The sequence below is a fragment of the Mesitornis unicolor genome, unplaced genomic scaffold (genome assembly GCF_000695765.1).
Source record: "Mesitornis unicolor isolate BGI_N332 unplaced genomic scaffold, ASM69576v1 scaffold25753, whole genome shotgun sequence".
In the NCBI taxonomy this organism is placed as follows: Eukaryota; Metazoa; Chordata; class Aves; order Mesitornithiformes; family Mesitornithidae; genus Mesitornis; species Mesitornis unicolor.
The window spans coordinates 768-12,661 of NW_010172976.1; the positions used below are offsets into that span (position 1 = coordinate 768).

General features: G+C 41.8%; 1 protein-coding gene across 1 annotated transcript; it reads left to right on the forward strand.

Annotated features, from left to right (window-relative positions):
- Nucleotides 1-4,401: 4,401 nt before the first annotated feature.
- Nucleotides 4,402-8,953, forward strand: LOC104535608 (cytochrome c oxidase assembly protein COX16 homolog, mitochondrial-like; the record flags this gene model as incomplete). Its single annotated transcript, XM_010180579.1, has 2 exons — nt 4,402-4,485; nt 8,837-8,953. Coding segments are annotated over 2 exons (201 nt in total), but the record flags the coding sequence as incomplete, so codon positions are not given.
- Between the last annotated feature and the right edge of the window lie 2,941 nt (nt 8,954-11,894).

Genomic DNA, 11,894 nt, shown 5'->3' on the forward strand with positions numbered 1-11,894 from the left:
AAAAAATCTGGCCTCGGTCATTTATGTCAGACCCCAAAATAAAGAATTGTTGCTCAGGGTTTTTTCAAGCAGATAAAAACATCTTTAAGAAGAATTTATTCACATTTTACAATGGAGAAAAACCAGTTAAGTTTGAATCAGATAGGTGATATCCAATGGGAACCAATGGCAATTAAGGTTTAAGAGGGGTTCTCTTGTCTTTCAGAATATAACAGCTGTAAAACTTTAAAGTTTTCCTTCAACTGGTTGCAAGTTGGAGTCAGCATGGGATAAGTGAGGGAATACGCTGGTCTGCCAACAGTCAAACGCTGCTTTCTTGACCTAAGTAGATGAATATTGAGCAATTTTTGTTCCTCGTGTGTTTGATAAATCACAAACGGTCAACATGAACTCTGGACAAAAGTTGTGTAACTGTCCTGAGAATTACAGCAGAAGTATTGTAACTGTGGTATTAAAATGTTTATTCAGGACGGTTCAAAACCTCAGAGTATGGAGGAGTGGCTTGGGAAGATAACCTCTATATTTACTGTCTTAGAAGTATTTTGTTATATATTATATATTAACGCTTAATATTATTATTACTTCTTATTCTATATTAATACTTAAAAGTATTTTATAATGTTATTTTAATAACCTCTTCAAAAAAAGATTCAAGCCACTTAATGCTCACTTGACTTAACTTCGGGGATTGTAGCGCTGGCAGAATGGATGAAACCTGTTTTTTCAGGAAGGGACAGTGCAGGAACACAGTAATTTGTAGTATTAAATAGATGCATTGAAGCGTGTGGACATGAGGACTGCTCTAGAAGGAAGGTAATTCCTGAATGCCAGGAGTTGAAATCTGCAAGTCTTGTTGCTCCTCTTACCAGTACCAGAGGATTACTGATTTTGTCATTGTTGAAGAAGTAACAGATCAGTGTGTTGAACTGATTCACTTCGGTATCTGTGAAGACACCAGTAGCAAAATACCTTGAGCTGTTTGAGAGATGACAAAGATGCTGGGGAAAAAATCCCTTCTTAATGACTGTTGTGACACTAAATGAGGTTGAGATATTGTTCTTTACCCCTTTAGTTGCTCTGTCCCTTCCCTGCTCGCCTCTTTGTTGGTGTGTTGTCCAGCCTTGCCGCTAGATGCAGGTTGTGTCTGGGACGAGTGGAGTTTCTTGCATTTCAGTTTATTCATAGGTAGAACGGTGTTGAGAGTTTTTATTTCACTGTGAGTCTTCATCACTTAATGTTTTGTAGAGAAGGGCAGGATTTTAGTTAGGAAAGTTTGTGCTAGGCGTTTTATTCTGGGTGAATGTGCAGCCCACAGCCAAGCTGTAGTTTGTTCCTTTTCTTCCTGACATCTCGAGTCTTGCGTGCCCCAGTTCAAAACTCAAGAAGGTGGGATTTGGTGATGGGTACGGCACAGGAAGAGCTCTGGTGGAAAAGCCTTCTTGCAGGAAGTAAAACACTCAGCCTCCACAGGAACCTTCGAAGAGTATCGCTTTTTACTGCTCTTATTTGTGGACTTCACCTCTATAAAATAGTCCTATAAATTCTTTCCTGGTCATGCTTGTAACACACCTCTTCGCTCAGAATTTTTCTTAACTGTGAGGTGTTTCTTTCATGTGTGTTGCATTTGCACTTTTCTTGTCCCATAAATCTGTGAAATCTGTAATTTCTCATAGATGGAAAATTAAGTGAGGCAATTAACAGTGCAGTCAGACAGCAACCATGATGGGGATGTACAGGTACCTTTTATAAATAATCTATCCCACCCTTTCTCCTCACTTCAAAGTAGAATCCTTAGTACCTGCGTACATTCCCTTTATGCATTTTTTTTTCTTAAATCCCATAGGAACCGATCAATTCTTGTCATGCAAAAGCCAACACTGTGTGCTGTCTGGAAAAATAAATAAAGTTTGAGTAGGAAAAGTGGCATCCACACAGCATGGCTGAATCCTTTCATTTATTGTCCTAAGGGATGCTGCTAGCTTCTACCAGGCAGCATTGGGAACATTTTCTTATGCCACTGACGAGGTGCAAATATTAAGCACTTCTGTCATACTAATGGGCCCCCAGTGGGGAACTGCTCGATATTGGGTGTGACGTATCTCTGAAGTAACTTGTGTAGCGTATGGGAATTTACCTACCCAGCTGAGCCTGTTTGCATTCCTCTCATTGACTGCCTCTGAAGAGGATGCAGCAAAACACAGTTTTGAAGAAAGCTCTTGTCTCGGCAATCAGGCAAAGTGGCTTTTTGCAAGAATATCTTCCTGTTTGTTTTGCTTAGCTTGTTGTTGCTGTTGTTGTTCGGTTTCATAAACACTCTCTGGAATATCCTGTGACTGCTAGCATACTTCCAAGTGATACCCACGTGAACACTCGGGCTAAGTTTGAAATACTTTAAAAGGTTGTTATGCAATTCTCACATGTTACCCCTTTATTTAATGCTCAAACTACACCCTACAACTGTACTCTGCAGCAGCAAGTTATTGTCAGAGAGCAAGCCACTGCTGTCCTAAGAGGCTTACTGGTCAAACAGAAAATGATGGTGATGGAGATGATGATGGAGACAGACCATGGAGATTGCACACTTTCTGACTAAATAATCAAACTTTTAAAAATCGAATGGAAAAGTTCCCTATTTCAACCCCTGACTTCATGGTACGTCTGGTAAGACTTGAGTTTTGCCCAAATGAGAGGCTGAGGGAGATGCTGTTGGCTGTTCAGTGGTAATACTCCATTGTGTGCATGGCATCTTCCCAGCAGGCCATTGGACAGCAGTGTCCTGCTGTGCTGTCTTACAGCTGTGCCGTGAACATAAAGATACTTCAAGCACAATGCAGTTCAAAACCAAAATACCCTCCCACCGTAGAAAGACCCCAGACCTTAAAACGTCCTCTTCATTCTTTTAAAAATTTAGGTATGTGCCTCGATCTTTCTCAGATACAAGTCTTCCTGATTTGATTTTGAAGACTTGTTGGATCTGACAGAATTAAAGGTGAATTTCTTCACAAGTTATTTATTTACCGTACATTATTGCTGAGAAGTAGCTTTACTGTCATTGGCAAGATAGCGGGGAGCTAACACTCATTACTATCTTCATCAAATAAATGGGGGGTGTTAGCCACAGCGAAGAAACAGGAGGAGTTTTCTTCCTATGAGAAATTTTCCCAACAGCACAAATCAAGCAGTAGCCATTGCTGTGGCTGAAGAAGCAATTTATGGCCAAAGGAGTGGAGCTGCTCTGTTAACATTTAGCCAAAACCATAGTTTCTACACAGAGAAAAGCATTCTGTTTCAACACGTAAACTGACAAGCAAGTTCTGGAAGAGAGAGGAGTGGAAAATCATCAGGAAAGTGTAGGTAAGAAACAAAAGTCCTAAACTACACTAACTGTAAGGATGTTACCTGGACGGCTTGAGGCCAGGACAGAGGCAGGAGCTTTAACTGACCAGTTCAGAAGAGCTGACTGCTTAATAAGGTTGTGCTGATCTGATGGAGCATGGTGACTTTGAGGTAGGTGTTTAATGGCCTGGATTTAAGTTTAATTTGACGTTATCGTTGTAAACCTTCTCTAGTTGTTTCTTACGCCTCCACACTTCTGTTAGTAACTTCATAGTGGCAACAGATGATTTCTTCATGTGGTAATCTCTTAATCTTTCCCTGTGATATTCATCACAGCTTTTTCCTTTCACAATAGAAGCTCATTTTTAAGATCGCTTCTTAAAAAACACCACGTGTGACTCGTGGGTCTAACGTATTTTAATCCTCGTACACCTCTTTTTTGATTAGAGTATCTTTTGATTATCATGGCGTACTGTGTGAAATGTTATATATGCAAAGTGGAAACAATTATCTGCACTTCCGAGTATTCATAGTCCTAGCGAGACGTTGGAAATAAACCCTCGCTGTGGTGTCACAAGGCTTTTGTGGGCTTCAGACAGGGCCATCCTGTGGAAATCCTTGTGCTCTTCCTACCAGCCCCAGAACTGTCATTTTTTGCTCATACTGCACTACCTGCGCTGTAAGAGATCACACATCCCCTCAGCCAAGCTCACCTTTAGATAGTTGAAAAGAGCCTGCGAACATCCCAAAATTCTGTCCTGGCTGCTCCTCCTCTGGAGGGTTCTGCTGCAGTCGCTAGGACTGCTCTTTGTAAAGTTTAATATGATACAGAGCGGGCAAGATCAGCACTCAAAGGTGGGAAATTCCTTGGTCCTATTAACTTGACTAGGTCTCCCAAGTTGTAATTTCGGCAAAACCTTGATAAGCAGCTCTTGTCTTTCTGGGGCACATTAACCATAGCTTGGGAAAACTTCCATATACAAGGGGAATGAAAGCTATCCTGAAAGTACTTAATTGCTTAATTAAAAGTGGGATTTGCTAAATTCTGGATGTTTGATCTTGCAGGTGTACTATGGCACTCACGCTGTTCTTTATATGTTGGTTGTTTCAGAGTTTCAGTTTTGCTTGAGAGAAGAAGAGAAGCTGAAAGTAAATGACCCGTGCATGGATTATCTTGACTTTATCCATAGAGCTTGTGAATCCTTTGGAAGGAAAGCTCCATCCTGAGTGATCTGCAGGTGTAATGCATCCATGGCACTGGGTTATCCGCTGAGGTTTCACGTGGGTTTTAAGACGTTCTTCGTTTTAAGAAGGGAAACTGCTTGTCAGTTAGGAAGAAGTCATGGCAACCCTAATTTCTAGATCAAAGACTATCTGCCCAGTGTTATTTTCTGTTATTTTAAAATCGTGTAGTTTTAACTGAGTGCTATAATTGTTTGATTTACCGAGTAATTTGTATCGCTATAGCATCTTCACACGAAACGATGCGAGCCCTCTGTGAACATTAATTAAACTCTGACACCTCTGAGGTGGAGGCGAGTCCTGTTCTCATTCTTTAAACTGGGAAAATGATGCACAGACAAATTGGCGGTGCGGCTCCACACGACGCAGTCACCTGAAGATGCTTTTGTTCTCTGGAATCCAATTATTCCTTCACCTGTGCCATTTCAAGTGTTTGCAATAGTCTTATACTTAAATAGGATTCATTCATAAACAGTATGTGTTTGCTTTCCTAATCTGTTTCATTTTTCTGATTGGGGCACAGCCCCACACCGTGCCGAATTAACATAATTAAAGGGAAAATAACCTATGGGGGAAGCAGTCTCTTAAACCAGTTCACCATAGGTTAATGACTTGTGCCATAGATCAATGGTATTGGATCCCACTGAAGTTAGCAACAAAACCTCAGCTGGTTTAATCATTGCGGGTTTTGCCAGTCTTCAGCAAAGCCAAAAAGAAAAGCAGATCTTGGGATACTTGCGTGCAAAAAACCACCACATTTCTTTGCTTAATGAACAAACCCCCCACACTGCCACCTCATTCTGGCCGTAGCAGGCTCCTTGCTGACGTGCCTGGGTGCTAATAATATCAAACCTAAACGTTTTCTAGTTGGAAAAGGCACTTCTTTCTAATCTGAGGATCAAATCACTAATGACAGGCTATTAAATCACAAATTATTAAATCGCTAATCACAGCTATTACATTATGTCACATCCTAAACAAAGTAAGTAACACCAAGTTTATATTAGGAAAATGATGTGTCATTTGAGCTGGGAAAGAGTTGTGAAAAAACCCGGTAAAACCTATCAATGTAATGATAAATTTGAGCTTTTCAGTCACACACAAGACAGCAGATTCAGTGTTTAGCCTTAATTCTGCGCTTCTGCGTCTCTAGCTCATCATAGAGTTCAAAATGTCTTTTATGGTCTTCAAGCTCTTTTGATACCCTTGCAAAAACAGACTGGCTTAATGCGTTTCTTTCACTGCCTCTTTCAGCCAGGAGGATATTCTTCCTGGCTCATCTTTTATCTGCAAATGGGTTTGCTTACTGTAATGATGGGAAGTAATTGTCTCTCTGAATTAGAGTCATTTCTTTCTGTGATGCTCATTGCAGAATTTATTACATCGGGCTGTAAAGTAAACAGGATTTTCTCATCCCTCCTTTCACATATGGGAAATGGAGACTAAATCCAAGGATTTTTTTTTTGCGAGTGACCACCCTGAATTAACTCAGCCTGAGCACCAATAGCTTTAAATGAAATTCTGCAGATTTCAGTTTGTTTATTGTGGCGTGAAGACTTCTCGCAAGAGTGGAATTCAAACTCTTTGTAAAACTTTGTTTTATTTTAAGGCTGACAGAGGATTATGGCTTTCACTTAGTGTCTAGCCAGGCATTCCAACCAGCAATTAAGAAGTCGAGGTCTCTTTACATCCTTCTTGGTGCCTTTGTGCCAGACAAGCTGTTTAACAGAAGTCTTAAAAGTCAAGTGTGTGACAAACAGTTGAACTGTTTTTTTGTTCCCTGTGCCTGTCTGCATCGCTGCATTTTTTTTCTTGAATTTACGGTTTCTGTCAGTCCTGTACTTTTAAGAAGCAGTTTAGCTGATTTAGGAAGTGAATCAGTAGATTTAATGGACTACGCTGATGTTACTTTAAACAGCTAATTTTCAATATCCTTTGGGCTATTTGAGACAGGCAGGAATAGTGGTGCTGGTCTGATCTGATTACGTTTCGTTGTAGTTTCCAATGATTGACTGTTTAGTACATTTGAATTGGGAGAAAAAGCCTTTTGGTTTTTAGACTGCCAGTTCATATGAATTTCAATTCAGTAAAAGCTGGCAGTAGTTTATCATCTTTATGTGATGTCTCCGTGAAGTTAAGTGGGCAGAGTCCAGGTGGCTAAAAAGGAAAGAAAAAAAGAAATAAAGTAAGAAATTAAAAAGGCCCAACCAGTTTCAATGAGAGAGGTTGACCTCATCTGGGAGCAGAACTGCCTGCTCGCCTGAATTCTCACTGTACAGCTCAGGCAGTCTGAAGGAGCTGTGTAACTTCGCAGCACCTCATCAAGGAGGTCAGTTTGGTCCTATTCTCAACGCTAAGATTAATTTAACATGTAGCTATGTACGTGTCTTTGGCCTACATCTAATGTAGCCATTTATTCTGGGGTGATACTGTAATAGGAATTTTCATGTCAGTGACCGAGCAGAAAAAGGTTAGGTTTTATTTAGTAGTATGTGAGGTAGTGTCATGGTTTAACCCCAGCCGGCAACCAAGCACCACAGAGCCGCTCGCTGCCTCCCCTGTGGTGGGATGGGGAGGGAATCAGAAGAGTAAAAGTGAGAAATCTGGTGGGTTGAGATAGAGACAGGTAGTGGTAAACCAGTGTTGACTCTGGTTCAGACTTTGTGAGCTCGGTGCCCTTGGGAATCACAGGATGGTAGGGGTTGGAAGGGACCTCTGAAGATCATCTAGTCCTGATGATTCTTCCTAGGGAAGACCACGTAGGAACACGTCCAGGTGGGTTTACATCCTCCCAGCTGTGTGGTACCTTTGTGTTTAATAAAACCGACACACTTCCCTTCTGTTACAGCACAAGATTCTTTTCAGGGTAGCTTCCTTGAAGCTACCATTAGAATCAGATGTTGAATTTGGAATTTGCAATCAGAGGGGATAGTCGCTGCTGTGTGGGGTGATGGGTACCTTCCCTCCTTCTCCCTCCTTCCATGTCAGCTCATATCCCTTCCAGTTGAAATGAAGTACCAGCTAATCCTAAGATGTATAAAGCAGTGAAAACAATTCTTCAGAAAGACCTGTGCCAACTCCATTGTACAAACACTGCTCCTACCTTGTGAAAGTCTGCTGTGTTTGTGCATGTGTTCTCATATATCTTCTGTTGAAAGCTGCCTAATTTCATTTGATGTCTGACTAAGTGTTTTCTGGTGTATTTTTACAGTATTTGCTGAGATGAGGCCCTGATCACAGATCAGAGGTTTAAATGCCACCGCAGTCCGTATAATTAATGGTATTCTGTATTGCCCTGTTTCTGGCAGTGGTGCAGACCCCCTCCTCAGTCTCCTGTTGGCAGAGCCCTGTCGTGTCTGCTGTACTGTTCCACAGGCTGCTATGTGAGCCTTGAGGTCTGTGTCTGCTGGGAAGAGGCTTCTGTGTCTCTGCCAGTGGGACTGTGAAGATGCAGTATACGTCTGCGTTCTTCAACTGCAGCACTTGGTAGGTGAAGCCAGGAGGGCACCTCTTCTTCATTTCTGTGTGCCTCCAAGACTAGATAAACAGTGCAGGCATTGGTACTCCTGAGTGGAGATGATAGGAGTAGGCAAGGAGCTAATTAAAATCTAGATAGTTTTTAAGTATTTGCCAGTTTGGCCCATTAGCCTATCTCAGGTATGACTTAGTGAGAGCCCTATCTGTGGTGGCTGGGTGAGAAACTAGGCAGCAGAAAGCATCATCTACCTCACTCAAGTTAAAACCACATGCGTTGAAAGGGGCTGCACTGTTACTGTCTCTCTTTGTGCTAGATAATTCATCTTTTCCAGTACACTTTGTATCTGTGCTGACAGGATACTTCAGGTCACTAATTACTAATCTCCTGTTTGAGCAGTACCAGTGCTTATCACTCCTACTACTTCGGTACTTGGCAGACTTGCAGTTGAAGAACAGATCTGGATAACAAGGTGATAGAAGAAAGAAAAAGGGAATGCAAGATATCTTCAGTCGTGTTCAAATAGTATGGGACTTCCTGTCCTACATGTTATTTATCTTTTGATAAACAGATGCAGTAATGCCCACCCTAGTCATTTGTGTGACCATATGGGCAACTCCCATTTTCCCTTGTTGTTGAACTTCTCTTGCAGGGTAGAATGAAAGTTCATCAACCCGGTCATGATACGGAGTTTCTTGTGCAAAAACTAAAACCATTTAGAATACGTATTTTAAATGACGGGGCTGTCAAAGTGACACTGTTATTTCTGCTGTTTCTCTGCAGAAGCTGGAGAAGTCTGACCTGGATAACTGGGAGAACATCAGAGGACCCCGCCTGTGGGAAGATTCCAGGACTGTTCAGAGGGAACGGCGGGAGGCTCTCGGTCTCAGGACACAGTGACTGAGCGAGCCTCCTTCGGTGCCTCTGAGAAACAACAGAAAGTCTCAGGCTGGACCACCCTAGTTGTCTTATTTCTTAATCCAGTGTCAGGAACATAGGTGGGGATTGCACTGAGTGATTCATGCCAGTCTATGTATAAGTAACTGGGATAAATTGAAAAGGCACTGTATTTTATAAAGCTCTTTGCACCGCGTTCCACAGGCTGTATATATGAATTCTCAATTAAAAACAATAGCTGGTTCTTCTACTGGGAATATTCCATTGTTTTTCAATTGCTGTCATTCAAAACTGAGATGCTTCAGCAAGGAATTTCACGAGTCACTTGTCAGTACCAGAAGTTGCCGTCCTAATGAGAGCAACAGTTCTGTCATCTGGATGTGTGTGACCAGATAAATGCTGCTTCAGGGAGCCCCTGTGTGACTTCAGGCTCTTAAGTTTGGAAGGGACTCCACAGGCATCTGAGCTGTTTGCAACAGAGAGTCCATTTTTGGCTAAATAATACTCCTGTGGTTTATTTCCAGGAACTTGACTGTACAGAGCATCCGCTGGTAATCAGTTAACTAACATTTGTTTGGCTGTGATTAGATTTTTGTGATTAGTTTCTTGATACCTTCGTGCAGGCAGGACCTTTGCGCTGGACCTTCTCAGCTTAAGTTGGAAGAATTCTGCCTGACGAAGAGCTGTGCTGTTTCTCTGGGAGCAGGTATTGTAGTGGCATCTTCTTGAACCCCTGTATAGTGACAAAGCTCATCTTACATGCATTATTGCACATATATTTTACATATTTGTGCACGGAATTTTTTTCTCTTTTGATAAATTCTTCTGAAATGCTCATCTTTTTGTATTTGTCTTTGTGCGCTAAATATTTGCTGTGAGAGGATGCCATGCTAACATTCAGGACCCCTCTGCTGAAACAGTTCAATGAAGAAGCTCCTAGTCAATTTTTCTGATTAAGTGAAGCTTTTACTAAGGTGTTACAACAGACTTGTAAAACTCCTCTTCATGGGAATGGAGTAATAGAGCACAGATGAACAGCAGATTCTAGTTTCAAAGCATTCAGCGACACCTATGTGTAAATCCTTTTGGAACTGTCTTTGGAAGAGGTGTGACCTTACTCCTCTCTGCAAGACATGTCAAATGCAATCTGAATGTCCTTTTGGACACTTTATTTAGGGTAGCGTCCTTGTCCTCATGTAAATCTTCCCTCAGCACTTCGATTTCTTCAGTCTCTCAGTGATGAGGTCCTGTCTTCCTCTCAGGAAGAATCGACACTGATTTTGAGAGAGTTGTAAAGCAATTCATAAAGCATTATGTGACATAACTTAGTCATGTTCTGTGCAAATTTTCTTCTGGTAGAGGTGCAAAGACCATCAGGAAGTGTTGCACGTTACCTGGTTGGAGCCACGTGTCTGTGTGTTTCCCTGTTCAATATCATATATGCATCTTTGGTTCTAACTAAAGGTACTAACGAACTAAACCAGTCAGAAGAGGAACAAGAGGACCAGTGCAAGAGTGCAGTAATCGTAAATGCTATAGGTAAACGACTGAAAAACTGGAATATGAAGGCATGAAGCTGTGCTAGACCTAGACAGGAAAGAAATCGGTTTAACTGTTTTGTCATTAGTTTTACCTGAAAGATAAAACAACACTCCAAGGCAAATGAGATCTAAAATAGGACAAATAAGGAGTAATTAAAACTGCGTACCTCGTTAAGCATTTTTTCAACTCTTAATTTCGAATCCTGGTGCGGTTCCACTGACAGCAGCAAGCTTGCTTGCTCAAAGGACATCAGTGCATTGACTGCACTGGCAGAGGGCTCTCTGGGTTAGGGCTCCTGCAGCATCGCTGCTGCTGCTGCGGCACTAGCAGGACTACTGGGTGCGTTTCTTTATGTTCCACGGTATAGACCCGTCTTGTGAGGACTCTGCAGCTTCACTCTGTCTTCTCCAGAGGACACACATCTTCCAAGTCACAGCCTTTACTGAAGGCGAGGGGAAGCTGCCATTGCTTTGCGGAGGAAGAGGCGTGATCAGCTCCCAGTCCTGCAACCCTGGCTCACAACGTGGGCCAGCACTACCCCTGAGATGAACATGGCTTCCTAGGAACAACATGTGTAGGAAAAGCTACCCCTTCCCCCAGGGGGAGAAGCAAAGATGTTTCTCTTTATCTCTTGATGGACACTCACTGTGTATTTTTAGAGATGTGATACAATGCAAAGACTGTTTTGGGAATGGTCATCTTATTTCAGCAGGTCTGGAATGTAGCTGTAAAGAATTACTTCCATGGAGAACACTTTTTTGTGTTGGTTGCTCCCTTTTTTAGAGGCAATAAATTCCCTGTGGTTTCTGAGGGCGTATTTGTGACTACCTTAGAAGTGGCTTCCATAGTGATGGATATCTCTTATCACCTCTGAGAAACACTGACGTGCACTTGGAAAACTTTCCAACTTGCCCTTCTCTTCAACTTCCCTTTTTAGAGACAGCCTGTATCTGTTGATAGTCCACTGAACAAAATTCTCGCTCTTTTTTAATGCTGTTGACTCATTTATGAATTAAAAAACCCCACAACAATCACTTTTGTCAGTCACAGAAGCTGTACTTCTCATAAAAATGGGGAGAGCTATTTCAGCAGTTTCTCTTTATTGCCATGCACTTGGACAACGGCTTCGTGTTTTATGCTGCACTTTGCTTAGCTGGTAAATTGGAAATAACACTTATGAAAAACATGTTGAGAGTCAATTAAAGTCCCTTTCGTTGTCATGCATCCTAAAGTAGAAGGCACTCCAGAAATGTGGAGGATTACAGTTCAGGTTCCGTTGGTTCAGGACTCATGCTTAGTTTGGCTGCTTATTTGAACTGTCCTCTTGAAAGCCATGTCACAGCACATCTGGTTATCTCTAAGGCACCTGGGGACAGCCTCGTTGGATTCCTGAAATGTTATT